General features: G+C 43.2%; 1 protein-coding gene across 5 annotated transcripts in view; it reads left to right on the top strand.

Annotated features, from left to right (window-relative positions):
* Window positions 1-3067: 3067 nt before the first annotated feature.
* The window catches only part of LOC122696617 (poly(A)-specific ribonuclease PARN-like), a 256073-nt gene continuing 233178 nt past the window's right edge, over window positions 3068-25962 (top strand). For 4 of the 5 annotated variants that reach the window (XM_043906867.1, XM_043906869.1, XM_043906871.1 and 1 more), the window contains exons 1-3: window positions 3068-3189; window positions 8561-8744; window positions 20169-20219. In XM_043906867.1, coding sequence (XP_043762802.1) covers window positions 8627-8744; window positions 20169-20219 — 169 coding nt within the window. In that variant the 5' untranslated portion in view covers window positions 3068-3189; window positions 8561-8626. The remainder of the gene's footprint in view (window positions 3190-8560; window positions 8745-20168; window positions 20220-25962) is intronic. The other variant, XM_043906870.1, reaches the window with a different exon arrangement.

The raw sequence follows: 25962 nt of genomic DNA on the forward strand, positions 1-25962 counted from the left end.
GCCAGAAGGAGAAAAGAGAGGAGGAAGCCACACTTCATGAGGTCGGAGGGGTTCTGGCTGGGGTGGCAGGGAGATCCTGGGGTGGCTTCAGCCACTGTCGCCATCCGTTGACTGGTTTAGGATAAGAAGCCACTGGAGGTTTTGAGAAGAGGAGAGAAATAACCTCACCTATACGGTAAAGGATCACTAGGACTGTTGGGTCGGCCGTGGGGGCTGGGGTGTGTGGGGAAGTGGGTGGGCGAGTGGAAAGATCAAGTCAGAGGCCGTTATTGAGAGATGCTGGTGGCTTGGACCAGGGAATCAGCTGTGGGGAGGGAGATGGCAAGAAGTGAATACTTCCAGGTATATTTTTGAAGGCAGATCTCACCAGAATCTGCCAAGGAATTGAATGCTGTGTGTAAAGGATAGAAAGGCTCTGAGAGGACAGGTATATTTTTCTCTTTTGTTCAACGTCACGTCCTGATCACCTAGATAGTGCCTGGTGCTCAATAAATATGCCTTGAAATCAATGAAAAGGGTAACTCTGATTTGTATTACGATGCCCTCCTTAAACTCAGCGAATAGTAGAAAGCAGCTAAAACATCTACAGACATTTCTCCAGAGAAGACATGCAGATGGCTAAGAGGCACATGAAAAGATGCTCTACATCAATAATTATTAGCGAAATGTGGATCAAAACTACAATGAGGTATCACCTCCCAGCGGTCCCCTGGAGAAGGGAACGGCTACCCACTCCAGTGTTCTTGCCTGGAGAATTCCAAGGACAGAGGAGTCTGGCGGGCTATAGCCCATGGGGTTGCAAAGAACTGGACACGACTGAGTGACTGACACAGATACACATACTTATACACCAGCGTGTGTAAACACATAGCTGGTGGGAAGCTGCTGCTTAGCACAGGAGCTCAGCTTGGTGCTCTGTGATGGCCAAGAGGGATGGGACAGGGGTGGGGCGTGGGAGGGATACTCAAGTGGGAGGTGTGTATACATACAGCTGATTCACTTCCTCCTACAGCAGAAACCAATAGAACATTGTAAAGCAACTATACCCCAATTAAAAAAACAAACTACAGATAAATGAAGTCCTGTAGTAACTACAGTTTCAGCATTTAAGCAACGAAGCCTCTTCCTTGCTTGAAGTTAGAGGTGGTCACTGCTGCATGCCTGGCCCTCAGCTGCCAATGACCAGGACTGAAAAAGGCTTGAGTAACTTTCTGTAATAGAAGAATACTTTATTACAAAATATTCATTGTGAACAAACAGAAACCAACAGGAAATACACCTTCGAGTATAGGAAAGACTAGCTTATTTGGAGAAAACAGAGAGACCTAGGAAGTGGGGATTCTGTCGTGTATCCTCACTAGACAACTGCAAAACATACTGAAACACAGTCAATAAAATGAGAGCATTAATACCCAAGGATTTCATGAGGTAAAATAAGTTATGTACCACATTTCAGACCATCTATGAAATGCCTTATCTAGGTCATATTCTAAATATTAAAAAATACAATGCATTTTATTTCATCTTTTCCTATTAGTATACTGCAGCATGTGAGAGATAGATGGCTACATAATTGATGATAAGCCCAGGATATGGTGATTTCTAATCCCCCAATATACATTTTAGAGTTTAAGGGTAATCAGGTTTGTTGATGTCCTTGAGTGATACATAGAGTTGGTATACAAGAGCACACCCACGTTTTGCTCTGTAGTGATTCATGGAGACTAGAAGCAATCTTCAGGATATTACAAAGTACCTGTCAGTTCTTAAAGATGACATTTGATAAAAGGGTGTTCCGTTCCAGACCTATGTACAGGGAACCTCGACTTTCTCCTGTCCTTCGAGTCACCCCGCGGGGCTGTCTTCAGGTCTGCTGGGCAGGACACTGTCCACAGACAGCTTCAGGGTCTCTATTCAGGAGATGTTTAGGGGCAGCCAACAGCCGTCAGCCCGGAAGAGGGCCTGCGGCGAAGGTGGAGGTGGGGGAATAGTGTGGAAGCAGAGTTTGCACAGCAGACAGAGGTTTGTGCTTTTCTAATGGTTACTCCCCTGGGTCAGGAAGATCCCCTGGAGAAGGAAGTGGCAGCCCACTCCAGTACTCTTGCCTGGAAAATCCCATGGATGAAGGAGACTGGTAGGCTACAGTCCATGGGGTCGCAAAGAGTCGGACACGACTGAGCAACTTCATTCAATGGTTACTCAGGGGACCCAATGACTTCCGTGTGGCTCAGATGGTAAAGAATCTGCCTGCAGTGCAGGGGGCCTGAGTTCGATCCCCGGGTGGGGACGATCCCCTCGAGGAAGAAATGGCAACGCAGTCCAGTATTGTTGCCTGGAGAATCCCACGGACAGAGGGGCCTGGGGGGCTACAGCCTGTGGGGTCGCAGAGTCGGACACGACTGAGTAACACACAAACACACACGCACACACACCCCGTGTCGTGGGGTCACCCACAGCCCCGCTCCTGTTCCCAAAGCTTCCGCCTGCCCCCACCCGCATGGACCCCCCAGCCCCGGCCCCAGGGGCGGAGGGCCCGCCGCGCCGCAGAGCCGGCCGAGGAGCCCGCCTCAGCCCGGGCCGCTTCGCCGGCCGGCGGGAAGTTTTCCACCCCCGGGCGCGCGTGGGCATCGCGCGTCCGGGGTGAGTGCCCCCGGGTTCGCGCCGCAGCCGCCGGGAGAGAGCTCCGAGCCGGGGCGTCGCCAGGGCGGCAGAGGCAGGCGGTGAAGCGCCGCTCCTGCCTTGCCTCAGGGCGAGCCGCACCCGGCAGCGCGTCCCTTTAACGCGCGCGCCCGTCAAGGCGCCCGCGGCCCTCCCGACCGGCCGGCAGCCTCCCTCCCGCGTCTCGCGGGCCCCGGCGCTCCGTCCCGGGGGGCGCCCCTCGCCCGCCCCCGCCGCCGTCCGCTCGCGGGGCTCGGCTGTCACTTCACTTTCCCTCGGCGCCCCGCGGGCGCGCGCGGCGGGGAGGGGGCGGGGCGGCGCGGGGCTCGCGCTCTCTCCCGGGCGCGCGCGCGGACGGCCGGGCGGCGGCGGCGCACGGCGGCGGCGGCGGCGCACGGCGGCGGCGGCGGCGGCGGCGCACGGCGGCGGCGGCTCCACTTTCCAGGACTCAGGGGCGGCGACAGCGCCAGCCGCGGGCAGCAGGCTGGGCAGCCGGAGCTGGAACGGCCGGGCGCGGCGGCGGCGCCGGGGGTGAGTCCGGCGGGCACAGGCGTGGCCGGGCGGTCCGCTGTGCGGGGCGGGGGTGCAGGTTCGGAGACCGGACGGCCCGCGGGGACGCCGCCCCCCGGGGCCTCGTCAGCGCCCCTGCCCCCCGCGTCCCCTCAGCGTTCTGTCCCCGGGCTGGGGCTCGATCCCGCGACCGCGCGGACGGCCTCGCTCAGGTGCCCGAAGCCCCGCGCCCCTCCCCCTCCCTCCCCCCCCCCCGGCGCCCCCTCCCCCTTCGGACCTCGCGTCCCAGTCTTTCGCCGCCCGCCGCCCCTTCCCTGTCCAGCGCTCCCGGAACCAAGTCTCCGGGAAAGTGCAGGACGAGTGTCACGGGGAAGTGCCGGCCCGGCCGCACGCGGGGTCCCTGCGGATCTGCCCCCCATCATCGCCGCCCGCGGGGTCCCTGCGGGTCCCTCCTCCACCCGCGGCCGGGGGCCGTGCGGCGTCCGCCCTGCGGCGGGCCGTGTGTTGTCCCCGCTTTGTGAAGCCCGCAGTCCGCGGTCCGAGCCCGTTTTCCTGGTCTCGGTCCTCCGCAGCCCCGCTGGCTCGGTTCGAAGCCGGGTTCCACCCCCAGCGCCCCCCTTCCGTCTACTCCCGCCGTATCTCCTCGCTCTCTGGGTTTTCATCCTCTTGCCCTTTACTATTTCTAATGAAGATGAAGCGGAGCTTCTTGTGGCTTCGCCCCCCGCCCCCCCACGACCGACCAGAAATGTCCAATCCATCTTCTCTTAAGGAAATTAAGGCCGCTCTGCAAGGACCCCGTCCTGGCTTGGTGGCTGTTAGACCCATTTGCATGTTGCCCAGATTCACCATTTTGCATTGTGTATTCTTGAGCGTGTACGCAAATATTTTTTTATTTAAAAGTGCAGAAGGAAATGGTAGGGTTTACCTTAAGAGTATCTTGCCATCTCGCCCTTCAGAAAGATTTTAAATTCTTCTTGGTTGTTGTTTTTTTTTTTTTTTTTTAAATCTTCGATTCTTAAAAAAGTATGCTTCTGAATAGGTGAGAATTCGTTCTGGACCTTGGGAATCTAAAAATTTGTGTTGACTCAGTTTGGATGCCCTTTGGCTCTGGAGAGTTTTGTCTGTGGGCTGATGCCAGTGATGGAGGGTTTGCATATAATGTCATACCCCATTATAGAAAGGTGCTCACCGCCACACCATAGCACCTTTTCCTCAAATCTTGGGTGTTCCACTATTATTTCCTGCATAAATATCCTTGCAGGTGAGTTAAAGGTAATATAAATAATTTAATTTTACATTTTAGAAAAGTTTAGAAACCCGACTGGGAAGGCAAGTGGCAAGAAACAGGACCGAATTAAGCGTTTTCCTGTTGTGAAAGCTCAAAGGAACACTTGCTTCTGCAGTCTTATACTGCGAGTTTTATACAGTTTTATACCGTCTTATCTGGACGGTAATCCGGATTCACGGAGTGACTATAGTTGTTTCTATGTTATCGATAATATTTATCACCAAATCATCTCATTTCTATGGAACATGTGAGTTTATTTTCATATGTTGCTAATTTCCAGGACTGTAATTTACCGTATAGAATACATAGCTAATTCCCTTTTAGATAATTTTTGAGTTGAAGAAAGAACAGTATTCAGACTTTTAATCTAACACTTCTTTGAGGAAAGTTCAATTTTACTATTTTATGTTTAGAAACTGAGTATTTGAGTGCAAAGTAAAAATCTTAATATCTTTGAAACTATCATGGAAGAGTAGCTCTGTGTTTATAACCCTGGGATTCCAGTTTATCTTCACTCTAGATTAGATAATTGGATCCAATTAGCTATTTAAGAATTCATCTTAAAAGTAAGCGCTGATTTAGAAGATAACATTCACTTCCTGTATTTCTCTTTTGTCTCTGCCCTGCCGCTTGTGGAATCTTAGTTCTCTAACCAGGGATTGAACCTATACCCTCTGTGCTGGGGATGCAGGAGTCCCTTGAAGATAACATTGAGAGAGTTTTAATTCAGGAAATTAAAAAAAAAGTGGTTTATTTTTGGCTGTCCTGAGTCTTGGTTTCTGCAGGGGCTTCTCCCTCGTTGCCTCGAGCCCGGGCTGCTCTGCGCTGGTCTTTTCGTCGGTGGCGGAGGAGCCCGCGACTCTAGGGCGCGCAGACTTCAGGAGATGGGGTGCAGGGGCCTAGTTGCTCTGCAGTATGTGGGATCTTCTAGACCAGGGATTGAACCCTGCATGGGCAGGCGGATTCTTTACTATTGAGTCACCAGGGAAGCCCAGAAAGTTTTTTTTTTACTCATTTGTACTTTAAGAGAGACAGAACACCAGTCTTGCAGCTAATTAAAATGTGTATAGACTATTTTTTCTTCATAAAAATTAGTTGCCACCTAAGTAGTGCAGTAATTTTTCCCCACACTGTTTCTGTAATTAGACACTCAAAAACTATTAATAAAACCCACAGAACTTCCCCTTACTCTTAGTATTTGAACAGGATATGAAAACTTTGTTTCTGAAAGCTTCTTTTATAGTGGTTATTTGTGGCCTTAGGTGAATTTATCATCCATAGGTTGATTTGGATGAAATAAGGCTTCTTAGGTCAAAAGTGGAAATTTTTTTTCCTTACTGTGAAACTGTAGAAATTATACATCTATTTGGGTATTTTAATAGTTCCCTAGTGAGACTAATTTTAGTCTTCTGATACTGTGGGGCAGTTTATGAAATGTGGATTTCAGACTGTGGCTTAGATTATATCACTGAGTAGTCTTTTAAGTAATTATATATGCTCATGGCATTATTAGATATTATGTAATTACACATAAATAAGAATATTAAGATGAATATGTAGCTTTATAACTAGTGTAATATGCAACTGAAATTCTAGGCATAGTTTATCAAACTAAAACTGGAGCTTCAGTAAAAAAGAATTTTATTCCATTTAGGTTTTCATGTATTTGTCAACTAATGGATTGCTTCCAGTTTAAGACATATAAAAGGATTTCTCACTCGTTTCACATATCTCAAAATATTGCCAGCAGCGTTTTGCTGCATGTGAGGGCCTTTCTCTAAGAATTACTCTCTTTCTTACTCCCATGCACAGCTGTTCTCACAGGCTCTTATGTACATACTTACAAGGGTTTAAACTCATATATATATATATATATATATATATATATATATATATATATATTTTTTTTTACTGAAAGAAGTAAGCTGAAAAAAAATTCAGCATTAAATCCAAGGATGAGAATTTTATGTGAAATAAAAATTAAAAAAAAAAAAAAGAAAGCAAGAAATACGTTAGGACTGTTTGAGCTGGATGTGGAACATGCTGATATAAAATCTCGGGATTCTGTTAAGTGACTCGAGTGCTCCTAGAAGATGCTCCAGCTGAGGAGACGGTTGTGCTCGTTTACAGGGGAAAGCCATCGCGTTCCCTGCTTCAGAGCTGCCTGGGCAGACCTCTCTTTCTTTGGCGTGGAGGAAGGGAGCTGCTGAGGGTGATGGGGCTGTGTCTGGTGATGCCTTAGTGAAGGCACTCAGGATTTCTGCTGGCTCCTCACCGGCTCTGCTTCCCGCGTCCTCACTTCTCCTTCAGGTTTGTCTTAACCTTTCTCATTTCAACCACTTCAAGTTCTGTCTCATGAAATCACTTTGATTTAGAGCAAGCTACAAGTGAAATAGAGCGAGCTATAAGTTAAATCTTCAGTGAGGAAGAATTTTAATTATGGTCAGCTAGCTCTACATTTGGACCAGTTCTGGTAATCAAACAGTGCTTTATTTGAGGTATCTTTCTCTTACATATTAAGTCTTATTTTTGATCCAGCAAATACAGTTTTAACTCTTAATTTGACTAAGAGTTACATAGTATCTTTTTCAAAAGGAATTTGTTCCCATTTATTTGTGGTTCTTAAAGGGGTACTTTGTGGTGTTGATGTCACTCCTTAAAGGTAGTTCTGTGTTTTGAAGAGAGGCGCCCCAGAAGGTAGGTGTACCAGCTCCGGTAGTTATGAGGTGGCAGTAACATGGTGAGAGTGTGGGCATGGGTTTTATCAGTTCGGTTTTGGATTTGTCAGTAAAGTCTAAGCTAGTTGGGTCACAGGGGATGTACTCATGGTAATCAGACTCAGAAATCAATTATGATAGAATGATTGTTAGCAAGAGAGAACTGGAATTTTTTTGTGCATTATCTAGGTTGTAACAGCTTACCCATGTACCAAGATATTGAGAAGATTGAGTTGGTAATCAGAGTTGCTTGTGGAGCAAAGGGACTTTGAAAGCCTCGAGGTATGTTTCATCCAGACCGTGGGGGGAAAGACAGGCCCCTAATGTCTCCATACAGCCTTCATCTCCTGTGGAACCTGGTTGCTTGGTAAATTGTTGGATCAGGGCTGGCACCGTCCTGCAGTTCAGCTTCTATTTAGAATCACGGAGGCCTCTGTGTTCTTCTGTTATCACAAAGGTTACTTAAAACAGTTGACTGACTTAGAGGATTTTAATTGTAGCCCAGCCGGAGGATGTATTCATGTGGTATTGGTGCCAGCATTTGCTCTATCCCTGTGTTCTTTGGCCATTTTTACTGACCTCTGTTACAGCCCCTAGCAAGTAGTCTTACCCACTGAATCAACTTGCTTATCCTAGGACTCAAGAGCCCGGCACAGTGCCTGGTGGGTAGCGCAGTTTTTTTTCTTTTTCGATGATGCTTTATTGACACATAATTCATGTATTGCAAAATTCACTCTTTTAAAATGTATAGCTCAGTGGTTTTTAGAATATTTAGAGCTGTATATCACCATTATCTAATATAAGAACATTTTTATCACCCCACAAGGAAACCTTGCACTTCTTAGCTTTGTACCGTTCCCATTCTTCCCTCACTCCCAGCCCCTGGCAATCACTCACTGACTTTTCTGTCTCTGCGCACTCGCCGATTCTGGACGGTTCGTGCCATTTGCGGCCCTTTGTGCCTGGTGTCTTTCACTGAACATCGTGTTTTCAAAGTTCATCCACGGTGTAGCTTGCACATACTGTACTCCGTTCCTTTATGTGGCTGGATGGCATTCCATTGCTTGGATATCCCACATTTGGTTTATCTGTTCGTTGTCAGCTGGTGGGTATTTGAGTTGTTTCCTCTTTTTGGTTCTGTGAATAGTGTTGCTGTGAACATATTGTGTATATATATTTGTTTTCATTTCTTTTCTCAATACATTTTGAATGGATGAAGGAAAAGTTTTGGCAACTCCCAAAGCTGTTAGGTAAAGTGAGCAAGTCATTCATTCTATAGTGAGTTTTCTTTGGTTCCTGTTAAGATTCACTTTCTCTCTGTTCTCGAGCGACCTTTCTGCAGTCCTTCCCCAACTGAATAAATGATTTTTTTGACTCTTTAATCCAGGATCTAAAATGTCCACTGAGGCACAAAGAGTTGACGACAGTCCGGGCACTAGTGGAGGAAGCTCCGATGGAGACCAGCGTGAGAGTGTCTAGTGGGAACCAGAGAGAGAGCAGGTTCAGCCGAAGAAGAAGGAGGGGAAGATATCCAGCAAAACAGCTGCTAAACTGTCTACTAGTGCTAAAAGGTACCTCAGTTACGGGAACTTCTTTGCTTTTAGTATCAATTTATCACCTTAAGTCTGACTTTCTCTTGCATTTAATCATTTTTCTGGGATATGGACCATGAAGTTCATGGATTTTTTCTTCTTCAAGGTTATTTCTTTTTCATGATCTTAGTTATATGCAATATGAACTTTTTGGTGTTTAAAGTCAGTTAAACAGCATGGCAAAATTATAAACTATGTATCCATAGTGTGTGTATATGTATTGTTAGGTGACTATGAATAGGAAAGTGCATGTAAAAGTGTGATAATTTGTTTTATGGTTCCTTGACCATTACTATTTTATTTTATTGAGCAGCAGAGAATAAAAGTGGGAGTCTATTGAAATAGTTACTGGATGATTATTTACACTCACTGTTAGTAAAGTGAGAAATGTGGGAGTTAATAACAATAGAATGGGAAAGACTAGAGATCTCTTCAAGAAAATTGGTATCTCTTCAAGATACTAAGGGAACATTTCATGCAAAGATGGGCACAATAAAGGACAGAAACAGTACAGACCTAACAGAAGCAGAAGATATTAAGATGAGGTAGCAAGAATGCACAGAAGAGCTATACGAAAAAGATCTTCAGGACCCAGATAACCACGATGGTGTGATCACTCACCTAGAGCCAGACATCCTGGAGTCCAAAGTCAAGTGGGCCTTAGGAAGCATTACTATGACAAAGCTAGTGGAGGTGATGAAATTCCAGCTGAGCTATTTCAAATCCTAAAAGGTGATGCTGTAAAAGTGCTGCACTCAATATGCCAGCAAATTTGGAAACCTCAGCAGTGGCCACAGGACTGGAAAAGATCAGTTTTCATTCCAACCCCAAAGAAAGACAATGCCAAGGAATGCTCAAACTGCTGCACAATAGCACTCATCTCACATTCTAGCAAAGTAATGCTCGAAATTCTCCAAGCCAGGCTTCAACAATACGTGAACCCTGAACTTCTAGATGCTCAAGCTGGATTTAGGAAAGGCAGAGGAACCAGAGATCAAATTGCCAACATCTGTTGGATTATAGAAAAAGCAGGAGAATTCCAGAAAAACACCTACTTCTGCTCCATTGACTACGCTAAAGCCTTTGACTGTAGATAACAACAAACTGTGGAAAGTTCTTAAACAGATGGGAATACAGACCTCCTTACCTGCTTCCTGAGAAATCTGTATGCAGGTTAAGAAGCAACAGTTAGAACTGGACATGGAACAACAGATGGATTCACATGGAACAATAACTGATTCCAAATAGGGAAAGGAGTACGTCAAGGCTGTATATTGTCACCCTGCTTATTTAACTTTTATGCAGACTACATCATGAGAAATGCTGGGCTGGTTGAAGCACAAGCTGGAATCAAGATTGCCAGGAGAAATATCAATAACCTCACATCTGCAGATGACACCACCCTTTCAGCAGAAAGCGAAGAATAACTAAAGAGCCTCTTGATGAGGGTGAAAGAGGAGAGTGAAAAAGTTGGCTTAAAACTTAACATTAAAAAAACTAAGATCATGGCTTCTGGTCCCATCACTTCATGGCAAACAGATGGGGAAACGATGGAAACAGTGACAGACTTTATTTTGGGGGCTCCAAAATCACTGGAGATGGTGATTGCAGCCCTGAAATTAAAAGACGCCTGCTCCTTGGAAGAAAAGCTATGACCCACCTAGATAGCATATTAAAAAGCAGAGATATTACTTTCCCAGCAAAGGTCCGAGTCAAAGCTATGGTTTTCCAGTGGTCATGTATGGATGTGAGAGTTGGACCATAAAGAAGACTGAGCACTGAAGAATTGATGCTTTTGAACTGTGGTGTTGGAGAAGACTATTGAGAGTCCCTTGGACTGCAAGGAGATCCAACCAGTCAACCCTAAAGTAAATCAGTCCTGAGTATTCATTGGAAGGACTGATGCTGAAGCTCCAATACCTTGGCCACCTGATGGGAAGAACTGACTCATTGGAAAAGACCCTGATGCTGGGAAAGATTGAAGGTGGGAGAAGGGGACAACAGAGGATGAGATGGTTGGAAGGCATCACTGACTCAATGGACATGAGTTTGAGCAAACTCCGGGAGCTGGTAATGGCTAGGGAAGCCTGGTGTGCTGCAGTCCATGGGGTCACCAAGAGTCAGACACAACTGAGCGACTGAGCTGAACTGAAGAACAGATGCATGTCGTTTTCATTATATCAGGCAGTGGTTTAGTCTTGATAACAGATTTTCTTTTCCTCCAGAGAACAGGTAGATCTGGAAGCAGGATATTTTGGGTGATTCTTTGCTGCCACATCAGTTGCTTAGGGTGATTGGCATGTCATTGGACTCAGCAGAGGGAATATACACTTTAATACTGTTACATTATAGAATATCTCTTGGTAAATAATCTAAAGGTGAATTGAATCTAGTAGTCTTTCCTGGCCCTGTGATGTACTGTCTGAGAATTTGGGGCCTTGTGGACTGACCGTTGAGTGACAGCTTCATCCTTTACTGTTGGTGTGGATGAGGGAACCCATCCCAGAGGTCGTACCCGTGTGGGCTGGAGGAGCTTGCTTCTCTCTGGTCGAGTCAGTCCACAGGTTGGGAAGACCTCTGTCAGGCCCCCTGCAGGCCGTGCCTTTCTGGGGAGAGTTGTTAGAGTGCGCCGTCCATTCTAAGGGCCTCGGGTAGCCAGCTTCCCTGTCCTGGAAGCGGGTTGCGGATGCCCGCCCTCTGCTGAAGGAGCCGTGAGAAAGTGAGACGGCCTGGGACTTGAGGCCTTCTAACCTCTGTATTGGACGGCGGGGAGGGCCCCATGCGCTCCTGCGGGCACAGCGCAGCTCCAGGGGCCTCGGCTCAGGGCCCGGCCAGCTGCCCGGTCACAGCGCAGAACGACCGGCTGCAGGGAATGCCGTGGACTAGGGTGGAACGGAGCGGGGATGGAGAAACAGGACGTTTAGAGGAAGGAAGGGAGGTGCGTGGGTGTGCGTGGGCAGGAGATCCTCAGGTACAGACTGCGGCCCGCCTGACTGAGGGCGTCCCTGTGGCTCAGACAGGAAAGAATCCGCCTGCAAAGCGCGGACCCGGGTCGGGGAGATCCCCTGGAGGAGGGTGAGGCAGCCCACTCCAGTGTTCTTGCCTGCAGAATCCCATGGACAGAGGAGCCTGTGGGGTCGCCAAGAGTGGGACACGGCTGAGCGACTAGGCGCACACAGCCCCTGAGAGTGAGGGTGCTGCGGGGGCCGGGGAGGACGATCGTCTGGGAGTGCTCCCCACCGGCGGGCGCCCCGTGGAGCGCGGCCGGGCATTGTGCCGGCGTCGGAGCAAGGCCCGCAGTCTGCCGGGGGAGTGGAAACTGGGCCATGTGTGAAAGCTGGGATTGGGTGAGGCTTGTTCGGTAACAGTCATTCTTTACTTCGTTTTCCCACAGTGTGTACAAAGTTGAGATTACGTATTCAAACCTAGTTTTCCTTTTCCCCACTCTTTAAATTGGGGATAAAGTTTATTTCTGAGTGTGTGTGTGTGAAGAATCCAGGACAGTGTCTGATGGGCACATGATAGGAATTAGTAGTACGGCATTGGGGAAAGTAAGAAATGCCTTTTAAGTTGCTTCCTGGCTGAAAAAAAGTCACTCCGTTGGCAAATTTATTCTTGTGAATCTGTGATTTTCAGACTGTGACTGATGACTTTCCTCTACACAGTTTCTGGGTGGCTTATGGTTGAGTGTCTGAGGGGGTTTAGGCATTTACTATTTTTTTGAATATAAAATGCTGCTTCACGGCAAATTTTCAGGTAAAAGACAAAAACCCAATACTAAAAAGTTGAACTCTGTTCCTTTCCTTCTCCCCAGTCTAGTTGATAGTGGAAGTTGATTTTGTCCCCCATCTCTGCTTTGGGTTCCTTTCTTTTTTTAAGTAGGTGTCTGTTTTGGCTGCACCAGGCCTGAGTTGTGCATGCGGGATCTCTGTAGTCACAGCAGGTGGGTCTGGTTCCCTGACCAGGGGTGGAACCCAGGCTCCCTGTTGGGAGTGTGGAGTCTTAGCCACCGGGCCGCCAGGGAAGTCCCTCTGTCTGAGCTCTAACAACTGAGGAAAAACATTGGGAATCTTGATGACAGGGACTCAAAACATAGTTTTAATTCACCATGTGCCTTGCATAGTAGGGTCGTATTTATTGACTGATTGCCTTAGAACCTAGGGTTTGTTGTGAGGCTTGGATCTTCCCCAGAGATTAGAATCCTAGTACTGATATGTTCAGAAGATCAAAGGTGGAGGTAGTTTCACAATAAAATTCTCATTTATTATTATTGATAATTGATTTTTATGCAGATGAGACATCTTTTCCAAATAGTGTCATTTTGTGGGAGAGTTAATCAGCAGTGCAGAGCTTGCACTGGAGAGACAGAATCTGGGTTAGACCTAATGCTAGGTCCTGGCATTTAGTTGCTCTGTGATATTAGAAACATAGTTTAACATTTCCAAGCTTCACCTTTCTCATCTGTGAAATGGAGACAGAAATAGTCCCATCTTCGCAGGGCCAGCGTGAGGATGGAAAGTGATCAAGCTGTTATTTGGCACACAGAAAGGTTTCATACACTGATGCTGTCGTTCTTAGACTTTGTGCCAGTTAAAGCCTACAATAGTATTTTACTAAGTCCATGTGATAAATTTTAGAAAAATGAAGTTTGTGTTAATGCTATGAGGACTTAGTGCTTTTTGTTAAAATAGTAAAGCTCAGATGCTGTAATTATATATACATTTTATAGTAACTCAAGAAAAGTACTTTGCACATAGGTGTTCAGTTGCATAAAATATGCTGTAATTGTAGAATTAATCATTAGGTGTAGAAATGTGTTTTCTTGCAAAAAAAATCTCAGTTTTCAGGTGTTATGGCAAAGTAATATTGGATACAGAAAATATTAAATTGGAATTTTATTTAAACAATGGTATAAATTAATTTTTGTCTGTTTCAGAGTTAAGAGGGAGATTACAGTTACTTCTTGATGCATTTTTGCTCTTCTTTGGCATGAAATTATTTCTTAAAAAATCGGAATGCTTTTAGCATGGTCTGTTCTCTTCATAATTTGATGTGATTTTATTGGATACAATATAATACTGTCCTAGAAATGATATTTGGTTTTAGACTCTAAATTGTTGTTAGGTTGGGAGGTTGATTTCAGTATATTTGACTGTGATATTTTGTTATATGGGCTAATCTGTTTCTTTTCCACATGAGAATGAAGTACTCTTTATAGATAATCTTTTGTAATTATTGTATTTTATTGATTCTGAATGTTCATTTTAAGTTTTTAATGTTCCTGAAATCAGGATGCAGTTTACAGTTGATGTGCAGAATCATTAATTTAGGTTGTCTTAAAAATCGAGCAGTTGTTTGGAGTCATAGGTGCACAGTATGTAGCACCACTCAGAATTAAACTCTGGATTTATTACTTGCAGTGGCCCTGTGTTTTCTAAGTTAATTCAGAGATTACTTTGAGATTTAAGAAATTTTAGTAACTAGTTACATGATGTTTTCTTTTGAGAATGAGTTCATTTTGGAAGGTTTTGAGGAATGCAGACCATAGGGGAATGTAGAAAGTCATCTAAGTGGATGAAGTTTTTTTTTTAAATAACTGTTAAGAAAATACCTTTGTGAATCCCCAAGTCCATATATTCATGTTCTACTTGGCCCTGAGTGAGTTACTGAATTTTCTTTAAGCTTGAATATGTGTTTGTGTTTGAGACACGTCGGTATATATACTGCTTCATTTTTCTGAACCATTAATCCAGTATGTTAGTATTAAAATGAGTGCTTCATGTCTTCACCACTTGGGTTCAGTTTTGTCGCTGTGGTCTTCAGTTCAGTCTGAATGAGTCATAATTATCTCCCCTTCCCCGCCCCCCACTCCTCTTTCTTTTTAGCAGATGACAGTCACATGTAAACTCCTACCGTTCCTGGAACATTTAAGGTTTCAGGTGAAGTCGTACAAACTGAAATTTAGTCTGCATTTTGCTTCTGACTTGTTTCAGTAACCATGTGCAGTTGCTGACTTATGTATCATGACAACCAAGGAAGTGGCACTGCTGGACAGAAATTGGAGATATAGACAGTTGTCTAGTGGATTTGTTTCTAAAGAAATAATTTTGTCTTAAAAGTTCTCATAAGAGAGAGGAGATGTTGTTTTGTTTGTTTGACTTAGCAAGATAATTGCTTGTCTTTTCACCTTAACAGCATGCAGTTACTAGCCTGAGTTTCCTAAATGGGAACTGATAAAATGGTAGTACTTAAAGAATTCTGTGAGATTTATTTAATTCACTTTTAATAGCCTAAGATCATCATGTAAAAGGTGCATTGTAAGTGTAAATTACTGATACTTTTTCATTTTTCCTCACCCTAAGGGACAGTGCCTGAAATAGCTGCCTTCCTTATTACCCCACATGTCAAGACTGAGAAACTTAATACATACCATGATCACAACTTTTGAGATAGAATTGAATTGCTGTCATTGAAAACAGCAGGACATCTTGCAACCGTTTAAATAGCAATTCTTAGTATAATCTTTTCTGTCAAGAGAAATACAGCCATTCTTTGGTAGCAGTGGCTCAAAATATATTGTAATGCACTGACTCACTGCTCCAAATTGTCAAGTTTATCAGTAAATTGCTTTTTGTATTGAATAATTAGATTTAGAATGATAGACATCTAGAGGGGTTTCAAGTTCCATTACAGAATTCTGTGACAAAATTATGACATCAATTTTTTAAACCAAAGGGACAGTATAAGCATAAAGCAAGATGAATTATTTGAAAATCCCTAGGAAGTTCTTTTACAGTAAAATTGTTTTCTTTGACACTGTGAGCATACTGTTTTGAATCCCTGTTCTTTTGGTTTTCTGAGTTTAAAAACAAGAGTATGTGTATGTATACACACACAAATATACACACACATATTCAGATACATATATCTGAATCACTTTTCTGTATACTTGAAACTAGCACAATATTGTAAATCACCTATGCTTAAATAAAAAAATGTTTATAAAAGTTTTTCATGTTCCCGCTGGCAAATTAAACAGCACAGAGACATTTTGATTACAAAGTAGCAGTTTTCTGTTGAGATACTTTCCCTGTGGCAGTTCCTGTTAGCTGACTCTACCTGACCTTAAGTAATAGACTTATACCTACTTGTTGAATTGTTAAATAATACCTTTTGTCTTCTTGCTGTGAATTTTGAGGATGTTCACCAGCTTGTTCACCTGTTTTCTTTTCCCGCCTCCCAGTTAATGATATTCATATTTTTTAAAAAGTACTGGAGGGATGGGATGGGGAGGGAGGTGGGAGGGGGGTTCAGGGTGGGGGACACATGTACACCTGTGGCTGATTCATGTCAATGTATGGCGAAAACCACCACAATATTGGAAAGTAACTAGCCTCCAACTAAAACAAATACTTAAAAAAAGAGTGTTGGCTGTCTTTCTAAATGAAGTAGTATATTTAAGCCACTGTTGCTCGTTGCTTCACGTTTCAGCAATACTCGTTGGTTCCTTACTTTGTAAAATGAGGGTATTAATACCTTTGTTCTTCCTTCCATCTACTCACACCCCCCCCCACCATCCACTTTTAGTTGGTTTCTATTAGCTACACTTGATTTTACATCTTCATGGTTAGTAGTATTTCCATTTTGTAGTGTGCAACTACAACTTGTTATCTGTGCTTTATCTGTAATAAAAGGCCAATAAACTCTGTATAAGTTTACCTGTTTAGTGCCAGACCAGACGGGGTGTTAGGATTAGATTTCCTATAGGTCCAGTGTTAGGATCTCTCAGTGATCAATGCAAAGCAGTAGAGGAAAACAATAGAATGGGAAAGACTACAGATCTCTTTCAAGAAAATTAGAGATACCAAGGGAACATTTCATGCAAAGATGGGCTCAATAAAGGACAGAAATGGTATGGACCTAACAGAAGCAGAAGGTATTAAAAAGAGGTAGCAAGAATACACAGAAGAACTATACAAAAAAGATCTTCAGGACCCAGATAACCATGATGGTGTGATCACTCACCTAGAGCCAGACATCCTGGAATGCTAAGTCAAGTGGGCCTTAGGAAGCATCACTACGAACAAAGCTAGTGGAGGTGATGAAATTCCAGTTAGCTATTTCAAATCTTAAAAGATGATGCTGTGAAAGTGCTGCACTCAATATGCCAGCAAATTTGGAAGACTGAGCAGTGGCCACAGGACTGGAAAAGATCAGTTTTCATTCCAGTCCTAAAGGCAATGCCAAAGAATGTTCAAACTACCTCACAATTGTACTCATCTCACATGCTAGCAAAGTAATGCTCAAAATTTTCCAAGCCTGGCTTCAACAGTACATGAACCATGAACTTCCAGATGTTCAAGCTGGATTTAGAAAAGGCAGAGGAACCAGAGATCAAATTGCCAACATCCGTTGTATTATTGAAAAAGCAAGAGAGTTCCAGAAAAACATCTATTTCTGCTTTATTGACTATGCCAAAGCCTTTGACTTTGTGGATCACAACAGACTATTGAAAATTCTGAAAGAGATGGGAGTACCAGGCCACCTGACCTGCCTCCTGAGAAATCTTTATGCAGGTCAAGAAGCAACAGTTAGAACTGGACATGGAACAACAGACTGGTTCCAAATTGAGAAAGGAGTACGTCAAGGCTGTATATTGTCACCCTGCTTGTTTAACTTATATGCAGAGTGCATGATGAGAAACGCTGGGCTGGAGGAAGCACAAGCTGGAATCAAGATTGCCAGGAGAAATATCAGTGACCTCAGATACACAGATGACACCATCCTTATGGCAGAAAGCAAAGATGAACTAAAAAGCCTCTTGATGAAAGTGAAAGAGGAGAGTGAAAAAGTTGGCTTAAAGCTCAACATTCAGAAAACTAAGATCATGGCATCTGGTCCCATCACTTCATGGGAAATAGGTGGGGAAACAGTGGCAACAGAGACTTATTTTTTGGGCTCCAGAATCACTGCAGATGGTGACTACAGCCCTGAAATTAAAAGATGCTTGCTCCTTGGAAGAAAAGCCATGACCAACCTAGACAGCATATTGAAAAACAGAGACGTTACTTTGCCGACAAAGGTCTGTCTAGTCAAAGCTATGATTTTTCCAGTTGTCATGTGTGGATGTGAGAGTTGGACCGTAAAGAAAGCTGAGCGCCGAAGAATTGATGCTTTTGAACTGTGGTGTTGGAGAAGACTCTTCAGAATCCCTTGGACTGCAAGGAGATCCAACCAGTCCATCCTAAAGGAAATCAATCCTGGATATTCATTGGAAGGACTGATGCGGAAGTTGAAACACCAATATTTTGGCTACCTGATGTGAAGAACTGACTCATTGGAAAAGACCCTGATGATGTGAAAGGTTGAAGGCAGGAGGAGAAGGGGACGACAGAGGATGAGATGGTTGGATGGCATCACTGACTCGATGGACATGAGTTTGAGCAAGCTCTGGGAGTTGGTGGTGGACAGGAAGCCTGACGTGCTGCAGTCCATGGGGTCCAAAGAGTCGGACACGACTGAGTGACTGAACTAGGATCTTAAAGCTACGCAATGAATCATAGCATTTAGGCAAAATGCCTCCTTTTTATCCCTTAATATCTGTTACTGGATTGAAAGTATTTTATGTTTTAGTTTCGTGCCTGTTCTATCTGTGATTTTCTTACAGAGTTGTTTCTCTTGTGGGATTTGTGACTGTTTTTCTCCCTTGAGTGGTGTATCTTTATTACACCCTATATGCTCTGTGCCCTCTGGAGCGTCTCAACCTGTTTGATTCACAGCATGTACTTTGTCTTCCAAATAGAGTGGAATTCCTCCGCCAGTGGTGACCACCCCTGTCTCTGTCCTTGATCCCTTTCTGCCCTCTGTGTGTGTGCCCCGCCGTCACCTGGGGCGCTGACGGGGTGGAGGGGGAGTGTGTGCTCTCAGCTCACTGCCTTTAACCTGGACGTGACGCGTTGTGCCTCACAGTGCCTGTTTTATTTACACTTTTGTGTGGAATCCACAAAGGGTGTTCTCTATCAGATATTTGAGACTTCTCTTGTTTAGTTATGTGCCATATGTACTTTAAATGCACATGAACACACTATAGAATCTAAGAAGTCTCAGTGGGACAGCTGAATTAATAGGTTTTTTATTTTTGGCTTTAGATTTGTTAGTCTTGGTCTGTGTATTGATGTGAGAATTGGACGGTAAAGAAAGGTGGATGGTAAAGAAGGATGAGCGCCGAAGAGTTGATGCTTTTTGAACTGTGGTGCTGGTGAATACTCTGGAGAGTCCCTTGGACTGCAAGGAGGTCAAACCAGTCAATCATAAAGGAAATCAATCCTGAATATTCATTGGAAGGACTGATGCTGAAGCTCCAATACTTTGGCCACCTGATGCGAAGAGCCCGCTTATTGGAAAAGACCCTGATGCTGGGAAAGATTGAAGGCGGGAGGAGAAGGGGACGACAGAGGATGAGATGGTTGGATGGCATCACTGACTCGATGGACATGAGTTTGACCAAGCTCCGGGAGATAGAGGACAGGGAAGCCTGGTGTGCTGCTGTCTGTGGGGTCGAAAAGAGTCAGACAGGACTTGACCAGTGAACAACAAACACCCATTTCATAACGTCTTCCCCACCTTGAGTCACACGACTTAGAGAAGTGATAGTTGTATCTGTATCAGACATTTCATTCGGGGCAGGATACTGAAGTGGGTTGCCGTTTCCTTTACGGGATTTTCCTAGCCCAGAATGAAATCCACGTCTCCTGCATTGGCAGGTGGCTTCTTTACCACTGAGCCACCAGGGAAGCCCATATAGGGGGTTAGGTGAAGTAAAACATAAAAGATGAAAATAACACATGAGGGTAAAAACAGGTTTTTAAAATAAAAATTCTTTTTTCCCCCTTTGCAGAAGGCATATGTGTGCTTAGCGTTAGCAGTGGTTTGAGTTTCCCTGGTGGCTCAGCTGGTATAGAATCCGCCTGCAATGCAGGAGACCCTGGTTCCATTCCTTGGTTGGAAAGATCCCCTGGAGGAGGGAGTGGCCCCCCACTCCAGTATTCTTGCCTGGAGAATCCCATGGACAGAGGAACCTGGGGGCTACAGTCTCTGGGGTTGCAAAGAGTTGCCTGAGTGACTAAGCACAGCACAGCAGTGGCTTAAAGTTTTGATTTAAGTCGTGCTGTTGGTGAGAGATGGAGGCACAGATAGCGGCCGGTCTCCTCTTTGTAGATGCACTGTGGAAACTGTGGCAGAAATTGCTACTTTGTTGGTACTGTGTATGATGATTTATACAGTGATAGTATTTCAAATTAAAAGTGCACAAATAGGAAAGATTAGTGTAAAAGTGTAAAATTTAATGGAATATTAAAAGAGTAAAGACATTTTAATGTAACTTTCTTTGTCTTTATTTTCAAGAATTCAGAAGGAACTTGCAGAAATTACGTTGGGCCCACCCCCCAACTGTAGGTAAGTACTTAATGGATTTTTATTTGTATCTTTTGCAGAAGGTGTAATCGAACTATTGCTGTGATGTCTCAACTATTGTTGTTGGAGCCTGATTAATTAGCGAAAACATGGTTCTGTTTTGGACTTAAGTGACTGTGAAGACAGTGGTTGTGGTGGTCTCCGTGCAGAAATGGAATCTTCATGAATCTGTTTGTAATGGTAGATGGAGTTGCCAAAAAAAGAGTAATGCAATAACAGTAAGATAATGGAATTATAGGGTAACACATACAATGATCTTTTAGTGGAAGAGGTGTTGGAGTTTTAAATGATTTCTTTCATGATAGAGTAATACTGTGGCTAAAATATTTGCTGTTTGATAATTTATTTAGTTGTTATCTTGCTGAAAATTGATTTTTAGAAGTGCTGGAACATTAAACAGTGTTTCTTCATGGTTTACATTATTTCTTATAGTCCTAGGTTGTGGTGATTGGAGGCGGTGAGGTTAAGTTTGAAACACTCTCTCCATTATGACCACATACCCTCAATCTGGTCTGAGTTTACTGATGGGAAGTTAAAGTGCTTGCTTGGAGTTGATTAATGATATATGTAGAGTAGAAGGAGGGAAGTTAGCTTCTGCTGTATCTTGGATCTGGTACAGTAGTCGGAAGATGGCTGTTTGACTCCTTGAAGAAGTTTGTGTTTTGATGTCAGTTCAGTGTTGGAACCAAGCCACTGCGGAGTTGTGTAGTTTAAATGGGAGCGCTGTGCGTCAGAGGCGAGAGGACGCGCTTCAGTATTGAGTACATTGTTGGTGTGATTTCTGATTTAACTGAGCTTGTTTTAATATGAAAGCAAAGATAACAGCTCTAGGTATTAATGGAAGTGAAAAACCTGTAGGTGGCTAAATGGCTAATTGACAGCCATTTTTGTGTAGGAAAGATTCTAATAAGACTTAATGTTTGTAGTGAATTTATTGTAGTTCTTTACACGGGAGTCACATTTATAAACTTGTAGTAATAATGTTCGAAGAATATTTCACTCAACTAGAACAAATCACTTCTTGGTTAGGAGAAGCTGTTGGGTAGTCAGGTGTTTTTGTCACACTTAGGCTGTGTTACCTTAGAGCTGTTTCAGACGTCACATCTTTGTTTAAGCTTTGGTGGCCAATTCGTGTAAATGGATTGATTTGTGGAAAAACTTCAGTTTGAATTAAACTCTCTTGTTTCGTAGGGTAGTATTTGTTTTAATGTTTGAATCTTTTTTTTTTTTTAATAAACTGTGTTTACCACATATATTATTCCTGTTACCTTTCTTTACAAACAACTGAAATGGTACAATATATGAACTTAGTTTATATACTTTGAAAACTTTGTTTAAACTTTGAAAACAGATTATTGGCAAAATAAATTAATTGCTTTGTTTTAATGAGCTTGTTTAGGGCTCCTTTTTGATGAATGTAATCCCTGTATAATATGTGATGATTAGAGTTTGCAGTTTTGCTATCAGATATATTATTTCCTGGTGCATTACTCTAATTTAGTTTTGACTTATTACAGATAATAATTTAACTTAGATTAAACCAATATATTATAAATGTGCATGGAAACTGAAAATTCTGAGGAAGAAAATTACATGATGTTTATTCCTTAAATAAACTAAAATGGTTAAATCATAGTTCTGTTTAATGTAAAAAAGAAATGTTTTAACTATGGAAATTTGGGGGTTTACTTTTTCATTGAGCCTTAGTTAAAGTGTACTGGTTGTGCAAGCAAAATATTTCTAATAGTTTTTCATTAAAAAAATGTAGATGTCACATATAATTAGCTCCTCAGTTTCAAGAAAGAAACCTACTCAGTTGTATTTTTTCCCGCCAGTTTTATTGAGATACTGACATATAACATTGCAGAAAGATAGCTTGTTCGGTGGATTTGCTGGCTTATGGAAACTTCCACTGTAATCCTTTTAACCATGTGAAGATTGGATAGCTCACATTGCTTCAGAACAAGGCCTACGGGTGCAGCTTCTTTGATCCCTAGATAGCTGATGGACTGATCAGACAGGGACGAAGGTCGTGCCCACCTTCATGTTCGTGGCTCCCCTGTTGCATAGGGTCTTCTTTGCTGCGCTGGTGTAAGTGGGGGTTCCTGCCGCCCCCTGCGGGCCCTGCCCCTCACGTCAACACCCGCTGCGGGCCCTGCCCCTCACGTCGACGGCCATGTGGGCCCTGCCCCTCACGTCGATGCTCACCGCGAGCCCTGCCCCTCACGTCGATGGCCATGCGCTTGCTAAGGGGTTTACCGTAGGCCTTGGATTTTCTGTGGGTGTGTCGGGTTAGAGATGGGACCTCGGAACTTGAGTGCATCTCTTTTAAGATGCCCGCTAAGCGACTCTTGGGTTCATATTACAGGGACAAGCATGTGTTTGTCTTCTACTGTAGTATTGTTGAAGGTCTCCCCTGCCCCCCCCCAGGTTTTCCTATTTTCAACAGACTTAAATCTTTTAAGAGTATGCGCAAAATATTTTGATGATCAGTTAAATTATTTCTTTGTATAGGTAATATCTGCCTATACAGTTTCTAGGTATCTTTTCACTTTTTTGGGTCATTGTTGTCTTTGAGGTAAAAGTGCAGTAATCTTTTTTTCTTTTTAGGCTGGATTAAGTTAATTCTTTTATAACATTAGAATTAATATTTAAAACCAAAACTTTATGATTTATCTAAGAAAAAAGTTTCTATTCCCAGAATGGTAGGGTCTGTGGGATCATAGGCATAGGAAAGTGCACATGATCTGGGTGGGATTCGGTTATATACATCGAGTATTCTCTGTGGATAGTAGAGGTGCTTTGCTGAGTCTCGGTGTGCGGTGAGAACGTAACTGGCCCGTGGCGTTTGAAGGGCTCTCTCCGAGGCCTCTGCAGGGGCCCGCGTGTCGGTCCCGCTCTGAGCTGGAGGTGCTGCCAGTGGCCGCAGCTGCTCACTGCCTCAGTGACCTGCACGCCAGCTTAGCTTCTAGACGACTATGCTGCGGCTTTGGGGACTCCGCAGAGCCGTCAAAAATGCAGACTCAAAATCTGTAAATGTGCTGGTGTGCTCATTCCTATTTCCTCAATGTCAGTGGGAAACTGGCAGCTAGCTGGAAAAATTTCTGAATTAAGATACAAGTTTCTGTCATCCTGAGGATAACCTGTGTCTCTGATTGCACAGAAGCTAGATTCAAATTCTGTTATGGTCTGATACTGCCCAAATTTATATTAGCTTTATAAGCATGGAAATGACAGAGATCCTTGCTACTTTTTAAAAGTAGAGACTGTGGTAAAATGATTTGCTTGGATTTTGATTTTTGATTTACTATTTGAGCAAATGAAAGGAGAAAATACTTAAGAGGATGTAGTTCAGTTATATTAGCAGTTTTTACTTTTATTGCTATGTTTCAATTATCTACTCGTTGAACACAGACTCTGCTTTATTTTTTAATTGTAACAGCTTTATTGAGATGTAATTTGAAGTGTAAATTTCAGTGACTTTTAGTGTCTTCACTGCTTTATATCTGTCATAATCAATTTTGCATTCAGATCACCCCAAAAGATACACCATACCTTTTAGCAATCCTTTCCCATTTCCTCCCAATTTCACAACCATCCAGCCCTGGGCAACCATCGGTCTACTTTTGTCTCTATAGATTTGCCTTCAGGACATTTTGTACAAATGGAATCATACAATATGTAGTCTTTTGTGACTGGCTTCTTTCATGAAGCATAATGTTTGCAAGATTCATCCATGTTGTAGCATTCATCAGTACTTTATTTTTGTCTCTGAATAATATTCCATTGTGTGGCTATAGTACATCCTATTTATCTGTTCATCAGCTGATGGAAGTTTGGGTTGTTTCCACTTTGTGGTTATTGTGAATAATGCAGCCATGAACATTTGTGTACAAGGTTTTGTGTGGACATTTGTTTTCATTTCTCTTGGGTATAGATAGACCTAGGAGTAGAATTGCTGGGTCAAACACTAACTGTGTTTAACCTTTTGGGGAACTGCCGGACTATATTCCAGAGTGGCTGCACCATTTTACCTTCCTGACATCAGTGTATCAGAGTTCCAGTTTCTCCACTGCCTTAGCAACTGTTATTGTCTGTCTTTTAATGATGGCCCTCCTTGTCGGTGTGAAGTACTGTGTCACTGTGGTCTGGATATTTCTTACCCTGCTGTATAACAATCTTGATGACTATCTTTTCATATGCTTATTGGACATTTTTGTATCTTGTTTAGAGAAATGTCTATTCAAATTCTTTGACAGTTTTTAAGTTGTTTTGTCTTTTTTGTTGTTGAGTTGTAAGTACTATTTATTTATTTTGACTACAAGTCCCATATCAGATATATGGTTTGCAAATATTTTCTTTCATTCTGTGGATAGTGTTTTCACTTTCTTGATAGTTCCTTTTAAAGCATAAAAGTTTTAAATTTTGATGAAGTCCAGTTTATCTATTTTTTTGTTACTTTACACACTTGCTGTTATTTCTGCAAAACCATTGCCTATTCCAAGATTAAGAAGATTTTTGCCTACATTTTTCTAATAAGACTTTTTTAGTTTTAGCTTTTATATTTTGGTGTCTGATCCATTTAGTATATGGTGTGAGCTACAGGTCCAACTTCATGCTTTTCTTGTAGATACCCAGTTATCTCAGCACCACTGCTACAAAGACCCTTTTCCCCAGTGAATTATCTTCATATCCTGTTGAAAAATCAATAGATCATAAATGTGAAGGTCTATTTCTGAACTCTCAGTATTATTCCATTGATCTATGTCTGTTGTTAGGCCAGTACCACAGTCTTGATTTTTGTTGTTGAGTCACTAAGTCGTGTGTGACTCATTGCAACCCCATGGACTATAGCCCACCAGGCTCCTCTGTCCATGGGATTTCCCAGGCAGGGATACTGGAGTGGGCTGCCATTTCCATGCCCAGGGGGTCTTCCCAACCCAGAGATGGAACTCGTGTCTCCTGCATTGGCAGGAGATGCTTTACCACTGAGCCCCCTGGAGCTCTGTGGTAAGTTTTGAGTCAGAAACTTTGGTGTGTAAGTCCTGTAACTGATTCACTTTTCACTGTTCTAACTCATTAGTTAAGGCATCATCGGAATGGATGAGACTGGGACTGGGCGTACGCCTTACCACTGTTTCCTCCTCCTGTTGTTGAGAGCCACTGACCAGAGGAGGGTCTGTTTGCCAGACCCTAGTAACTGAGACAGTGTGTGGGGAAAAAGTGTGTGAGTTAATGCTTTCCAAACTGTATCATAGAACAGGAAGGCATTGAGATAGAAACTAGGGATTGTGTCTGTATAGGTGTGATTTCTACAGAGAGCCAACAATGTAAAAATCTGTTGTCGTTAATTATTTTCCTTTTATTGGTCATTATAATAATATTTGTGCAGCATTTTGTAGCTTTTAAAGGATTTTTATGTATGATGCAGTTTAGTCTTTTTCTGTGAGACTCCTGGAATTAAGTAACTTGCTCAGGATTGCATGACTAGAAATGGTTGATTTGCATTTAAACCCAGGTTTTCTGATCATTCATCCTTTATTTTTCCAAATGTGTGAGTAGATAGAGAAATACGTTAAACATTACATTTGTGGCTAGGTACATGTGGTTTAGTTAAGGAGAAAAAAAAAAGAAAAAATCAACATGCAAGGCAATCCAATATATTGTAGGTACTATGCTTGATTTAAATTTCTGAATTCCATGAAACAATAGTTAGTTGGAACAC

Source organism: Cervus elaphus, chromosome 6 (genome assembly GCF_910594005.1).
Source record: "Cervus elaphus chromosome 6, mCerEla1.1, whole genome shotgun sequence".
In the NCBI taxonomy this organism is placed as follows: domain Eukaryota; kingdom Metazoa; phylum Chordata; class Mammalia; order Artiodactyla; family Cervidae; genus Cervus; species Cervus elaphus.